We start from the raw sequence: 16251 nt of genomic DNA on the forward strand, positions 1-16251 counted from the left end.
TGTAGAAAATCCTTCTAGCTCGTTTTGTTACAAGAACAAAACCGAAATTGGAAGATAGTTGGCTGAATTGGAAGGAGAGTATCAATAAATAAATACAAACAAAGGCCATCTAGGAAGAGTATCATATATATTTAACTATATTGTCAATCTTCATAAAGGTGAAAACAGAAATAAAAAATTAAAAAAGAGGAAACATAGATAGTGAATATTAAAATCAAGGAAAAGAAAAAAACGACTATTAAATAGACTACAGTAGGTAATGACTATCGATGTGAGAAAAAAAGTGGGAAAGTAAAAAGGCGAGTAACAAGAGTACAGCATAGAATATTAAATGCTTATCAGGATCAAGGGGTACACATTATGCAACATGAATGGCAGAATAACCAAGATTATTCTGTCAAACAATCTGATGGTATTTGAAGTCAGTTATACAATCATTAAGTTTCAGACACTGCTAAAGTTTTCAGAAATAGTCTAAGTATCTAAATTAAATCGATTTTCTTCCTTTTATGGGCTTTCTTCAAGAAAGTATCGGTATTTGAGCTGGGGAGACATTTGCATCTACCAATGTATCATTTACTGATCTTTGTAACAGCTGCAGAAAAGTGTCATAATCATTGATTTCAACAAGGCATACAACCACCTCTGACTACAATCAAACTCATTACTTCACCAACTGAGGATACAAATGAGCTGAATGAAAAACGTAAAACAATATCCTTCTACACAATTAAAAATCATTTTTTCAAGGTTTCAAAAATCTATTGTAAGCGAAAAAGCTTGATACACGACATAAATAATGAGATTATGACAAAAACCGAAAGAGCTTATCGCAAAATTTCCAAGATTTTTGTTAGTCTAATCAAAGTTTATTGTCTACTACTAACAGTCTTCAGATGGATATTCTACTTTTAAAATAGAACCCTGGGTACATTTGCACTAATTCTTTAAAAATCTGTTCAGTTTAAAATAGTGAGACATGTCTTATTGCTTTCACAATAGTTTTCATCATCAAAAGTTTGCAGCATTGACTCCTTTGAAATCATATTGAAAATGACAAAAAATTATATATTTTAAGAGATGTGGCATGAATATCTTTTTCGAATAAAATTAGGTCTAAAACTGACTATAGTATAGGAGTACATTGTGTGTTAATGGCCAAAAAGCGAAACCACATAGCTTCGTTTGCAATACTACAGACTTCCTGTCATACTTCATTTTTTCTTTGGAAAACTAGTCAATATGATGTCTTGAAAACTTCTTTGATTCTCTTTATCTATTAGCGGAATATTCTGGATAAATTTCCAGCTCTGAAGTTGGCATGTTTCTTTCCGAAAAATTAAAATTTTCAAACACCGCGATGGAGATGCATGGTTTCACACTTTGGCCATTGCTATGTTCTGGCTGATAATTCAAAAAGTCTGGGCTCCCACAAGGTTTTCTCCTATGTTCCCTACTGATGTGTAGAAGTCACAACTCACCAAATTAAAAGTTACAGAAAAGTCTTATTTGGAAAAATTGACATATAAGATACTCACAATATTCCACATTTCAATTAAAAACAAACTCTTCAAAATTCTTGAGTTCCATAAATTTTTGACGGCAGAGTAAAATACAAAATTAAAAAACTTTTGTGGTATAAGAAAATTCAATGGGAGGAAAATATATTATTTGTAAAATTGTTAACAATAGGTTGAGCATTTCATTAAGTTTGAAACTTCATGGTTTCTAAAAACAGTGGAGATGAGAGCAGTTACAGTTTTTATGATTTGTTGAAATTAGATTCTAAAATTAAGAATCATTTTAGCGTAAAAAATAACTGCAAATGGATGCATGAGATGTTGGTCATTGGCGTTGATAAGAATAAATACATATTTAATAAGATCTTTGGTAAATTTATGTAGATGAAAAGTAACACAGTGTAAGCATTGCAAACATTTTCTTGAGAAAATTTACAGGTCTACTGACAGAAATAATTGAAAAGGATAAAAACAGGAGTAAAAAATTATCAATTTTATCAAATGATTCAATTAAAAAATACAGTACATATATACATATCGATTAAAATTCGAAGTCATGATTGAAGTCAGTAGTTTATTTTCTCTGTAAAATTTATTTCACATTTTAGTTTTAGTAAAAGACTAGATCTCCTGTCAGAGAAGTTGGCAGTTCTTTAGTTTTGACCGTTATGCGCAGTAGACCGATTCTAGAGGCTGCGCTTGATATAGCGGTGCGTACGGTCAATTCTTGATTGCTATTAGACAACGGCAGTTCGGCCGCTCACATACGGAAAATAAACAACTGCCAACTTATTTGATACAAGTTCTTAGCCCTTTAGTACAACATACAGAGTTGATGAATCATAATTGCACAGGCTACATGTTAATTGAGGTGGCATCAAATACCGACCAAAATCTAACAGAGAGTTTTGACCAATAGAGAGATAAAAAAGAAAATACTGGATTAAACTTTTAACCTTGTATAAAGGACGGATCCTTTATATTTTACAAAAACCAGCTCCACTGATTGCTGTATCTTCTTGAAACATTGACAAAATCTATTTGTTATTTATGTTTGAAGAGAACATAGACAATGGGGTTTGATAAGACTTTAAGATGACTCACACATGTAGAGAGATTCTTTGACGATTTATCCAGGTTTCACATGTCTTCATGGCAATCTAAAAATTTTAAAATGGCAGTTCCTAAAAATTTTAAAACATAATTGAAATTTAGACTTACACCAAAGTTGTGAATTTTTGGTCAATAGAGCTTTTGACAGTTCTAATTATGTAGGTGATTTTCTTTTAAAAAACTGTAAAAAAAAAAATTGAAGCAATATACAAAGCTTCTATCTACAAGCGTTTTTACAGGATGATTTAATCAGTAACAAGTTTCATCCGAAAACTTTAATTAGTTTTTTCAGTTTTCACCACTTTTTTTGCAAAACTAGAGAAAAAGAAAAAAACATAGAACAAATGATGCGCATTTATTCAATAAAGAATATCTAAAACTTTAAACAAGAGAGAGAGCTTCTCATGATTAATAAAAAGAAAAGAAATTCTTCTAACTAGTATACATAAAAATAAATTATAGAAAAAAAGGATTAGTCTATAGAATTAGAGTGTTCATCGTCTCAATCAGTTGCAGAAAGGAGTGTTCATTGAATTTCAACGAAGAAAAGAAAATGTCTCACTTTCAGCAGTTGTTTGAAATGAATTCCACTTGACATAGTTTCATCGTTGGTGCTAAGCACTGAAATAGAATTGATTAACTAAAAAAACGATACCTCAATACAAGGGTAAACATAAACATTTCTGAAGATAAATAGGTGGTTCAATTGCAGATCATGAATGGCAGGTCTTCATTTTGACAACATTTTAAACATTAAAGAGGACACATGGAGCCCAATTATTTTCTAAATTCTCTTTAAAAAGAAAGAAAGAAAAAATCAAGAAATGAAATGGGTTAAATAGTTTGTCATACTTATCAATTAACAACTTCAAAAAAGGTCTAGGGAGTATTAATACAAACAAAAGTGATAGGACAGAGGATTTTTCCTAAAAACTAAAGAAAAGCAGGGAATAAAGATGGTATATTACGACCTCTTGATATGATGGTAAAACTGCTTCTTTAGAATTAAGACAGGATACAACATAAATCGAAGTGTACAATTCTTCATGCAACTATCATTTTAAATTTCCATTACTTCTCTTGTGATTCATTCCATGGTTGGCATTGTTTAAATACTTAATTAATGGTCTAAAAAACAATGAAAACCTCTTGAAATAAAGTAATTAGCTTCTTCTACAGATTTCTCTTGCTGCCATTGAGGGCTCGAATTTCGATGGCTACATCGACTGCAAGCTGCAGAACCTAACTTTTAAAATCTATTAAAATTCGGGAAAATTATGTTCTAAATTCAAGCTAAAAGCAAGTGAGGCACTTTTCTACAGCAGGATCGAACAATCCTTCATTCCTCAAGGGTGCAAACCATTAATCAGCAATCGAATAACAAAGTCAACATTCTTGCCTCAACTTAGTGCGCATCGCAAACTTGCCAACAAAATTCGGCCCCAGAAGAGACATTCGCGAGACAACAAACTACAACTTCACGGTACAAAGCATTAAAAGCAGCTTATCTTGTTAGTCAACCTCAAATATTGATTCAATGTTTTGAATCTCCTCTACGACAATGGAAAGTAGTTGAATATAACAGAAACAGTATAAATACCGCAGGATTTGAATTCTCTTCAGGACTTAATGGGAACAAGAGAGAAAAATGCCTATTAGTGCTACGTATTATCCAAAGTTCAGAACAATTTTGCTGTAAGAAGTGAGAATATTATAAATTCCTGCCATTTCATGACATTTACTTCTAATATAGATTTGGTTATACATGGTAATAAATTTATTAAAATTCATCAAATTTTATTCTTTCAATTTTAAAGTCACAATCATCTCCTAACTAAGCGCTAGAATCTTTGGTCTTGAAAACATACATATTATGCACAATCGATGGTTGAACATAAAAACTTTTAAGAATACTTGATTCATTTTCTAATTATTTCACAATTAGATTCAGTGTTAGGATACAACATTAAATAGAAGAACAATTCAATCTGCAAAGATGGTTCTATACTAAAAATCCAAGAATTGATCCAAGAATGAAATACTTAAAGGGCCTGCTGCACTGGCTCCTCATTAATCAGGCTAAATAAAAATGTGTTATCTTGGAGCCTCCTTAAGTGCACTGCTTTGGACATGGAAAAAAGTTCACACCTCTCCCCTAAATTATTGGATGTAGTAAAAGCTACAGCCTTGGAGCTCTAACTCAGTAATGCACTTGGGTGCTCATTATTAACAATGATGAAAATCACGCTTTCATGTTTCCATTAATTGAAATATAAGGACACATAATTGATTGCAGACACACTCTAGAAATATCAGTTCTCTTTAGATACCTTTGGGAAAATTATGCAACTGAGATTATCCATTCCTATGGGCAAAGAAAACTTGATATAAACTGTATTTAATGTAAAAGGTTTTGCATCTAATTGTTTTAATAATCTGTAAAATTAATAAATTCTTCATTAAAAAGAACTGAGAGGTAATGCATCTTTGTTCTGCATAATCCACCAAACTCTATTGTTTTTTCTTCAAAATGTAATTTTTAACTTTAACTATTTGAAAACCTTTAAATCGTACATCTGGATTTGCAATTGTTGCAAACTTTCCTTCAAAAAGAAACTACATGCATGTAATTGGTTCAGAGGCTATTTCTGAAGGAGAACATACTGAAAAAATCGATTCATATCACAACAGATGACAGGGGACCTCTTGAGGTTTAACAATTAAGGATTGAAGTAGGATTAAAAATAAACCCTTATAATCTAACGGTTGATGAGACACGTAGTTTGATCAAACCAGCTGTAAATCTCCAAAAATGACTCTTGGAATCCACAAGAAACCTCCATTATATGGCAAAAACTCTGTGAATAGAAGGAGAGAAAAAAGTAAGTACAATTAATCATGGCAAAAGAAGAAAAGTATCATTTAATCTTTTTAACAAGAGAGACTTAAACAAACAGCAACAGCCTTCGTCATCATTCCAGGAGTATGGGAAGCTATTAGAAAACTGAGAAAAGTTAAGAACAGATCCATTTGTAGACTTGGGAGTAAGGATACATTTTGAGAGATTGGAATCGTTACAGTAATTATGAAAGTTTCCTCTGAGCAGAGCCGAGTAGCTCTCTGATATTGGCTTCTCTTAAGAGACGCGGAAAAAAGGAGCTATCGCTCAGTTCATCTTCTGCCACAGTATGATAAAAAAATTACAAAGAAAGATGCAACAGACTGATCATGCCAACAAGTAAGTGAAGCTTGCTCATGGCTCAAATTCAGAATTCATAGAGAGAGACTGAAAAAGTGGGAGAAAAGACTCTGTGAAAAACTAAGTTGCACTGTACGCGACAAACAGGTCGAAAAAGAAAAAAAAATTCTAACATCGCTCAAGTCTAAGTACAAATCAATTCAATGTCAAAAATGTACAACTTAAATACACGGAGACAAAAAAATGTAAGCAAAAATGGACATTCTGAAATGACTTACTGGTTTATTTGAATTGAATTTCAGAAACTAAACAAATCTATGTCTAACTATCGCAACTAGAATCTCGACCAGGGCTAGGAGGAGTGCTCGGGTTACTGCTATTATTTGAGGCAATAGAGTGGCGAGGGCTTGTATTTTGATCCTGGAATCAAACAAAGAAACAAAAATTGCTCAAAGTAAGATGGATTCAAAAGATTAACAAAATTTAGTGCATGAAAAAAGGAGGAAATGGAAGGGAATGCACGCATTTAGAGTAGTTATTTAAGAGCCAAAAATTTTATCGGGGATTATGATTCATTAAAACACATTAAACAGCAGTTACCCACCTTGCGATTGAAGGACAGTGGCAGTTTCTCTCCGAAGCAGCAACATGAGCATTACCCTTTCTAAACCAAAACAAATTGCTTTCGAAGACTTTCCATAGACTTCTGAGAATTTTTTCAAAAGATTTGACCATTTTAATGAGTGGTAAACAGATTATATTATTTCTTTGCATGTATCCAAATCCTCTGTTTCTTCTCAATTTTGAAATACTCATGAGTAAGACAGAAAAGAAGAGAGAAAAGGCCTAATATCTAAACCTGATCAAAGCAAAGGATTTGCAAAATTCTTCCCTCCTCTAGCGTAAGGGTGTACCTCAATTTCACGGTGAGCCCTGTTCTCTGTGTAACTCTATGCGTTTTGGAGCTTGTGTAGAAATAGAGATATACCTTTATGTCAGAGAAGCGACGAAATGTGAATCAAATGAGCATAGGCAATAAAGAAAAATAGATTTAGTATTCTAGCACTTGAAAAAGCAATGATTTAATTCCTTCAGAGCTTAATTTAGAGTAAATTTTAAAAGTACAACTTTAAAGTTTCCATCTTCAGATGGTATACAGAATAAAAATAAAACCAAAAAATACATTTAACTGGGACATTAAAATGGGAGAAGTAGGTAGTGATCAAGAAAAAATTTGAATACAAAATATGTCAACTTTAAAAAAAGATTCTCAAGACAGATCGACACTATGATCATAAAAAAAAGGGGTCAATGCTCCTTGTTGCAGAGGTTAGGCAATAAATGCTCTATTATGTTGAACTCTAGACCGGTTCAAAAGAAAACAATATCTCTGTCTTTAGAATTCTTTCTCAATGTGATGAATACAGAATAATTTTTCTATTCATTACATTTTTTTAAAAAAAAATGCCAAAGAGAATCAAATTTGATTAAAAACATGGTGAAAATGATGACTTACTTTAAAGTCGTGATACAATGATACGCTGTCAGGAGTGGGTCGAGGTGGAGCAGGTGCTCTCCTAATTGAGGAACCTGCAAAGAGAGAGATAAAATTAGCTAATTGAAAACGTAACACTAGTGATAATAACGAAAGAGGAAAAAACAAGAAATAGAGCAGTAGAGCACTTTAAAAACATACCCCACGCAATTTTACATTAAATATAGGGCAGGAAGAAATATAACAGAAAAGGTACTTTACATTTGAAATGGAAATGGAGAGACCAGTTGCTGCACCTGCTAGCAATAGGTCGTTATACTTAAGTTTCATAGCCAACGACTGGTCTTGAAGCAAAAGTACTTATAATTTGCCACAAAAAAGTAAAAATATCATATGATTTGAAAACAACGAGAGGCCTTAAGTTCCAAACGTCTCGTATTTCCCAAGGTACACTCTACTACAGGTATGGACAAACAAGGTGCCAAAATGGCAGCGCTGAGAATCTACGCCATCGAGTGACGTCGCAGGTCATACCGTCTTTGCCGTGCAGTTCAAAGTGAGGTTCTGGCAGAGCCTGGTAGTTTCAATAAGCTATCAGATGAATTTAAAAAATTGATAAAACTCCAAATAACGAAAAACTTAACTAAGAACACGAAATTGACGAGACCCACTCTCAGAACAGAAAATAAACAAGTTTTCAATATGGCATCGCAGTCGTCCCTTTGGATGCTGTCAAATCTACTTGTTTCGATGATTTTCTAAAATTCTAAAACCAAAAAACTTGTCATGCCAAAATCAATCCATACAACCACCAAAAAACTTGGATAAACTTGGCATTACAATTATATGGATCATTGACAGCTTATTGATGATTGTCCTATGGAGAAATTTGGAGACATTTTTTTTATTACTAACCATTATGGGGAGGATGCATGGGTATTCTAGGTGGGGGGTGTCTCGGAGGAGGGTGACTCATTTTCAATGGCACTGGAGGAGCATGTAAGACCTGGAAGAAAGAGTATCAAAAAATTAGAATTAGTGAGATTAAATAGTTGCTCAGAGATATGACCGATTTCAACAAAATTCGCTGGAATAGGCATGAAACCCAAGAGATGCAGGCAAAGCCTGAAAGATAAAAAGATTCATAACATTTCAGGAGTCGATCTCAAAATGTTTACAGAGATTATTTCAGGCAATGGACAGCTAGCGTTTGACATTACTAAATTCACGGAAGTGAACCTTGAACGTGGATCCAAATTTTTTATTAGTGTTGTGTTTTAAACAGAGCTTTGAAGTGTCTATGATTTTAGCCAATCCATTGAATGTTGTTACATTGAGGCTTTCCAGTAATTAATAAAAACAAATAATTCAATCAGAAAAAGAGCTTAAAAACCAGACCAAAGAAAGCCAAGCTGTATGACTCTTCCTTGGGATGCAAAATGGTTTCTCTCCCACAAAAGGGATCTCAGTTGCAAACTCCAGAGAGCACAGAGCAGGGTAAAATGGACAAAAGTTACTGTCATACTGTACACTGTAGAGGCCTCAAAGAAGTACTAAAACTTGTCTCTATTTTACAATGAATCCAAACTAAAAAAAACTCTAGTTTCTTGGACTTCTTATAATTTAAATGATGAAAATCATACTTACTTTGGGATAAGGTGATGGAGCATTATCAGCGGTTTCAATTGTGGTGGGTAAATCCAGAAGACGCTGTACCTGTATACCATCACCAGGACCCATATGACTGATGTGGTTAAAGTTACTTGGTGCTGATATCATTTTAGATCTCCTGTCAGGACTGTCGAAAAATATAGATTCAAAATTAAATTAAAATATAAGCACAAAAGAATAATAATATTTTTATGAAAATTTACAAAATGGGAGAATTGAATACATCGATGGCCGAAGTACAAAACCACATATCTCCATCACGAAGTTTCAAAATTTCCGCTCCTATTTTATTTTTCTCAAGGAAAACAAGCCAAATTTTTAGCTTGAAATTTATACAGAATATTCTGTTAACACAGAAAAAAAAATCGAATAAGTTTTTAAGAATGGGTCAGTTGTGCTGGGCACAGATTCGTGTATTGATGTTTGGTTCTTGTAGATTAGCTACAAATAATAAGATATGTCAAAACAGCAACTTACTATTATCTACTCCGGCTTATCAAACAGCCATTGAGTCTTACATAAATGAGGATAAAAAATGTAGAATGGAGAGAGGAAGAACAATTCAATATCGGGACGCATTTTATTAAAGTCCGCCAATTGCTGGTTACCTGAGCAAACAGTTACTACTGCTAAGGCTTCAGAATTAGTATTGTAAGAAAAACTATGAAATTAATTTGTATCAGTATGAAATTTCAATCGGTAGGTAAATGAGAAAGGGGAAACTTACGCCCGTGAAGCACGGTTTCCTTCACGCAAAGAGAATCTTCTTCGGGTTCTTGGTATTTCACGCCCGCTTGCATCGAAAGTCGTTAGGTTCAGCAGCTCCCCTAAAAGGAGCATACACAAAAAGTGAGAACAGTCTTGCAAAGCAGGGAAGAGAACACATCAGATGAATTTAGACATTTAAAATAATTAGAAACAAGAGTCGCAATAAAATAAGAAGGAGGAGATTACAGCTCCTCATAATATGCTTACGTGTTAATGCACCAATAGCATCATCACACCTTTAACTAGTGTAGATAAACTATGTGTACAGTGTCATGGGAATGTGACTTTGTAATTTCATGAATAAAAAGTAGTTTCCATGAGAGCGTAATCTATCTGCCTTGATATTTAGATCCAAACCCTTCAGTAAAAAATCTATTTTGTTGGTTTTGATTAACAACTTACTTTCTCAGCACTTAGGTGTCTTTCCTAGACAACAGAGAGCATCAGAACAAAATAATTTCTTACACTTAAATGTATTTAAGATAGTGCTCTATGGATGCACATTTAGAATGCTTCGTGAATTTGAGAAATGTGTAGAAAATATGACTTACGCTGGTGCAAATTGTGGAGATAGATTAGGTGAGTTAAATCATTGACAAGGCATATTGCAAGAGAGCCGTGAGTGTCAAGTGGCAGAGCCCTTTTGGTGTTGAGAGTCTGAACCCAGTCTCCTGTCTCAACATTGAACACATCGACATGGATTTCACTGAAGACAAGAAGATATCCATCATTGTAACCTGCAAAAAATTAACGGAAATGATTATCAAACAATCGAAAGAAACCGTCATACAACTCAAGCATCCCCCGCAGTCAGTTTGAGTAAGACAGCTTTGCCAAGGCATATGAGGAGCTGTTTGGATAATCGCTCACTAGATGGTGCAAGTTTACTTGCCGCCAGCGTCCGCATGCCCAAGTCTCGGGCTGGTTTTCACGATCTCTCTGAGCTTGGTAGCAGAAAATTCAGGAGGCTGCATTGCACTGAGGATTGGCCCAACAAGGCCGAAACGCGTCTGCAGTTGCCTTCCTGAATGATTGTTACTAGCGTTGCACCTAACAACGTATCACTTTGAGGAAAAATTAAGCTGTGTTTGAGCTTTTTTTCTCTGTGGTGAGATATCAGCTTAGTGCTGAATTTAACGCACATTGGCTAAAAAACTCCAACATACAGTCTTACAACTCGTGCGTCCACCGCAATCAGTTTGTGTATAATCGAAAGAAACATCATGCACAAAAGATTCTTATTTTTTTATACAGAGAAGCTTAAGGGACTGCGTTTAAAGTATTTTCCACAATGATTGCAAAATTCTGATCAATTTTTTTTCATTTCAGCTTTTTATTTGAAGTGATTTTTCAAGAAACTAGGTTTAATTCTACCTGCATAACTCTGTTGACCTAAAAATGCAATGGCACAGAGATGCGGAAAGTTCCTTTTCCTCCTATTTAATAAGCCTTTTATTTCCCAATATTTTCTAAATGATATATTTTTCCCTTCTCTTTCATCTTAGCTTAAACACTGTGGCAATTTCCATACTAAGGTACATTAGACTTCCAAATTTTTCAAGCACCCTGATGATGTTGAGCGCCATTGGGAAGTTATGGCACTGTTGCAATGGTGGCCTGACTATTTTACAAGAGAATGGATCAAAATCATGAGGACGATTGAATGATGAGAAAATAACTTACTGACTGCAATAGGGTATGCAGGATACATGATTTCTTTATCACGAGATTTTCGACCCTGAGAGTCAACATAAATACCAAGTGTTTGGAAGACAAGAAGGAATTCACCACGAGGGAGTTCTATACATTTCAGAGCTTCTGAATTTGAGTACGATAGGAAACTAGCAACAGGATTATCAGTTCCAATCAGTGCTGGAAAACAAATCATCGTAAAAATTAGAAAAATTGCAAATGACAATTTAAGTACTGCAAATCACAAAAAATAATTCAGATAAAAATAAAAAAATAGGGGGAAAAATTCAAACTTGGTCCCATGTGAGTTTATTCGATTCTTTGGGATTGCTCATTAACAATCTCTGTTACTCATCAGTGAACTTTCAACAAAATTAAACATTGTACGAAGTGCAATCAATGAACATAAATCACTTCTTCTAAGTAAACTTTAGTTCAACTTCCACGGGCTTTTTTTTCCCATTTTGATGTATGAGCAAGAGTCGCATTTGGTACAATGGACTTATCTGCAGGTGGGTTAAAAACATGCATCTTCTCCAAGTACTCCTAGTTTCAGTCTGTCCGTTTAAAACGACATCCTTCTATTCTTACCAGTCCTAAACTATAGTCAATTTCTCTTTCTTTAAAACCCTTGATGTAGATAGTTTTATACAGCTTAGTGACATCAAATTTAAGATTAGGATCCAAAATAACTTACGCATAGCCAAATGGTCACCAGAAATATTGTAAATTGAAAAACCGGATTGATATCCGACACACAGCCTTGCTTCTGAGAGAACCTGCACTGTCTGGACCTGAGTTGGGATCATAACTTCCCTCATTCTTTTGTGCCTTTGACGAGTCCGCGTTATTTCATAGATTATTATCTGCGATGTATTCTGTGACATGGATCAAAATAAAAATATGGTTGAGATATTATAGTATCAGTTCAGTAAGCCATAATTGAAGCAATTGCTCATACAAGGGGGGATTAGGCGATGCTCTCTTTTATTAGCAATCAATGATTCAGTGAGAACATATCCTTAAATTTGTATGTTCATCTGTTGATTCTGTGTGGCGCTAGAGGCTAAAATTTAAGACACCCTCTCCTACGCACCCCTGTCCTTCTACCAGCAAATAAGATTTTAACGAGTATATGTTGTACCTAGAATTTTTTTCGTACTAAAACTTGGAAATTTTCTAATATATTGAAGGTTGAGTGAAAGTAAGAAGACAGGCACCGTAAACGACGAAATCTGCATTTCTGATTCACATGTTGCAAACATAAGATGGATTAGAGGTACCTTGCACAATACAAATGCCCTTCTGCGGTAAAACTCTTCTACTGCTCAATGTCCAAAGCTCGGGACACTATCTCTGAACTTTTCCACAATGATACTTAAAAATGACTGTCATGGGAATATATACTGCAATGGATTACAATCTTACTTTGCAAAATGCAATATCCTGAGGGAGGTAAATCAACTGGTGCTTTTCAGACTGTCAGTGAGCTCACTTTTTAATTTTAACAGCGACCAGTTCTATAGGACCCTGGACTCCCATAAGAGCAAATGTAAAAATCCGTGAGCAGTTACTAGTGCTGAGACTTTGCTTAGGATCCTCGCAACTAACTGCTATTATCAGTTGTTGGACTTCACAAAAATCCATCGGCTCACACATATCTGCCAAAAATCGATTTTTTCACACTGCTGGGAATAGCGGCTAGCCCTGCCTAGTCGCAAGGGGTCAAAAAACGCCAAAAATATACTTATTTGTCAAGAATTCAGCCGCCTTGTGTGTTATTTTTCAAATTTTGGCTTAACCTCACTTTTGAAGCAAGCGATGGATAAGTTGAGGTTCAGAGGGAAGAATCCTCTAAGTTTACGAGGATCTTACGCAAGACCACGCTGCAATCACCTGCTCACAACAGAATGGCGTCCTGCAGAACTTGTTCCTGATTCAAAAGGCTCTTGTCTGGGAAAAATGTACAGACAAAAAGAAAAACAACGATTATAAGGTATCTCTCAGTTTTGATACCAATCCTACAGGGTCCTTGCTTCAAGTTTTGAAACCTAAATAAGCCTTCAAACTTATCATGTTATTCTTCAAGTCTTGCGACCTAAAGTATTCATGGTTTTTTCATCTATCCCAGAAGTAAAGATAGACTTTTCCCCGGTTCATATTGGACGGAAGCAAAATCACAAACCTGTCTCTTTATTGCAACACACAAGCAGTGAACATTTCTTGACAACTGACCAACAGCAAAAGTGATGCAACCTTTACTTTCGGTAACTTTGATCCACTCTACTTCATCACCATCTAATGCTCTGACTGGTATCAGTCGAACATGTCTTTGTTTTCCACTGAGTACAAGCAAAAGTTGCTCCTTTTCTATGTACTCCATTTCGAAAACTTTCTTTCCTTCACCAACTCGTGCCATCTCTAAAACAAAACGTAGATAATTGTTTACCTAAAAGAATAAATGAATGCACAACAAAAAAAGGTATGGAGCATAGCGTATTTCTCGATTCATACTAAAATAAAACATAAAATTTGCCAAATCAAACTAAATACTACATATTAAAGCAGGAGCATCAACATTCATGACGATTGTTAATATCTAATACAAGAATAGAAAAGCTGCTTTGACTTTGACATCGATTCTGAAGCCCTCCAAAAAGATTGAGGAATATCAAGGAGCCAATGCAGTAAAATAAAATATTAGCAACGGTTGCTACTAAAAAACTACAAGTGCAGAATCTCCCCACATGATGAATTAAAATTTAACTCAAGCTTCAAGGAAGATTGTGTAAATTTTTAATAATGAAATGTTTCCATAATTTCTCCACTTTTCCAGTCCCTGACTTTTTTGAATTTTCCTTAACTTCAAACTTTTTGAATATCCTGTATTGCCCGGCAGATTAAACTGGTCGATTGCACACAAGATTCAGCTAATCAATTGAGAGATAATTTTTCCGGTCAATGAACAGATGATTTGATTTTTCGATCGACAAAAAATTTGATTGGTTGATCAGTTTACAATTTGGCTGGGTAATTGACCTGATCAATAAAATGGAGTATTTGGTTGGTGAAATGAAGACAACTCTAATAGTTAATTAATAGACAAATGATTTGGCTCTCAGAGAGCAGATGATTTGACAGGTTCATTGAGAGACGATTCAACTTAGGATTGACAGATGATTGACCAGTTACAGGGTTTTCATTTTTTCTTTATTTTTTGACTCTCTAACTTTTCTCTGGCTCCAAAAATTTCCAAATTCTCTGACCTTTTTCCTGGCTTTCCCTGGCCTTCGATTAAAATGTCCTCTTAGATTTTCTTACCTTCAGATTATGCTCACTTTAGCTAAACCATGGACAAAAACTCAGCTTCTTGAGACTCAAATTGCGGGAAAAGACTTTCTAAAGTTGTTTGTGCTCTCTTCAATGGCACTGGCTGAAGTTGCTCAGCAGAAACGCTACGCGTAAAGTTCCCTGATTAATCCTGAGAATTCCATGACTTTCTCAACTTTCCATGTTGCATAAATTCCCTGACTTTCCAGGTTTTCCAGACAGCTAGAAACCTTGTAATGGCTAGACACGCTCACTTTTGTGAGTATTTAAGTCAGGGTTTTTTCTAGTATAGGAGCAAAATCTTGAAAAAAAAATGGTCATGAAAAAAGGTTGAGACAATGATACTAGGAAACATACCTGAGTGGTCCAAATCAAGACAGAAGAGTCCATCCTCTGTGCCAATGACTAGACGATCCGGATCCACTATGGCACCAGACATCACAGCTCTAAGAGTACTGTCCATGACTTGTTTAGCTTTGAACACCTAAAATACATGAAAATTGTTAGAGAAGGTCAAGCAGATGATTCTAGTAATTCATGGAAAGAAATTATAAGACAGACCCAAAGAAAAATGAATACAGTGATCCTTAGATCCTTGGCAATGGAAGTATTTTCTGAAAATTTTGATGCAAAATAGATTGTTGTGATAGATGGAGTAACAGTCTGAACAGGGGCTCTGTAGAAACTTTAGGGAACATCAAGATCCATGGATCTACTTGGCCTGATACATAGGGTGTCCCAAAACAACTGAGACCAAGTCTGTAATTCGGAAAGTATGATAGAGATCGAAATGAGGTTTGTGAGAGGTTGTAGTCCATACTATTAGCTATCAAATCTCAAAATTTGAGCTTATTCGGTTGAAAACTCACCGAGTTACAACATTTTTTCGGGGACGAGTTGCGCAGAACCCTCCACTATTTTCGAGTAATATTTTTCATTTCGCGAACTGTTCGTGAGTGGCTCTGCAGATCGCGACGCTGTGGATCAGGTGGAGGGATGAAATGGTCACTGTTCTGAATGCAGGTTTTATCCTGTTAACATGTGTTTTCATCGCAAACGTCCGCGGGAAAGCTCAGTGCAGCCGAAACCGTCAATTACCGAGTGTTTTCTCGCGAAGCGCAATGAGTTCGCCCGCTGAGTTGAAGCAAACTGCCGACTCTTGACCGTCGGAAAAGCATTTATGCTAACGAAGAATGGTACTTTTCCCAAGTCGATTTAGTCCATAAGCAACTGTCATCTCATTTAAAGTATCGAAGTCAGAAAGGCCACGGCGAACGGAATAGCGAATGGCATAACGTTGTTCTTGTTTCAACTCATCGGGCGAACTCATTGCGCTTCGCGAGAAAACACTCGGTCATTGACGGTTTCGGCTGCACTGAGCTTTCCCGCGGACGTTTGCGATGAAAACATATGTTAACAGGATAAAACCTGCATTCAGAACAGTGACCATTTCATCCCTCCAC

General features: G+C 35.2%; 1 protein-coding gene across 4 annotated transcripts in view; it reads right to left on the minus strand.

The window, feature by feature from the left end:
• Positions 1 to 108: 108 nt before the first annotated feature.
• Positions 109 to 16251, minus strand: part of gek (serine/threonine-protein kinase gek) — a 50842-nt gene continuing 34699 nt past the window's right edge. For all 4 annotated transcript variants that reach the window (XM_019055009.2, XM_019055001.2, XM_019054984.2 and 1 more), the window contains 11 exons: positions 15146 to 15272; positions 13644 to 13879; positions 12156 to 12336; positions 11450 to 11638; positions 10318 to 10503; positions 9726 to 9825; positions 8975 to 9125; positions 8243 to 8333; positions 7349 to 7422; positions 6111 to 6252; positions 109 to 5491 (listed from right to left, as the gene is read on the minus strand). In XM_019055009.2, the coding sequence (XP_018910554.2) occupies positions 6154 to 6252; positions 7349 to 7422; positions 8243 to 8333; positions 8975 to 9125; positions 9726 to 9825; positions 10318 to 10503; positions 11450 to 11638; positions 12156 to 12336; positions 13644 to 13879; positions 15146 to 15272 (1434 nt within the window). In that variant the 3' untranslated portion in view covers positions 109 to 5491; positions 6111 to 6153. The remainder of the gene's footprint in view (positions 5492 to 6110; positions 6253 to 7348; positions 7423 to 8242; positions 8334 to 8974; positions 9126 to 9725; positions 9826 to 10317; positions 10504 to 11449; positions 11639 to 12155; positions 12337 to 13643; positions 13880 to 15145; positions 15273 to 16251) is intronic.

Source organism: Bemisia tabaci, chromosome 1 (genome assembly GCF_918797505.1).
Source record: "Bemisia tabaci chromosome 1, PGI_BMITA_v3".
Taxonomy (NCBI): Eukaryota; Metazoa; Arthropoda; class Insecta; order Hemiptera; family Aleyrodidae; genus Bemisia; species Bemisia tabaci.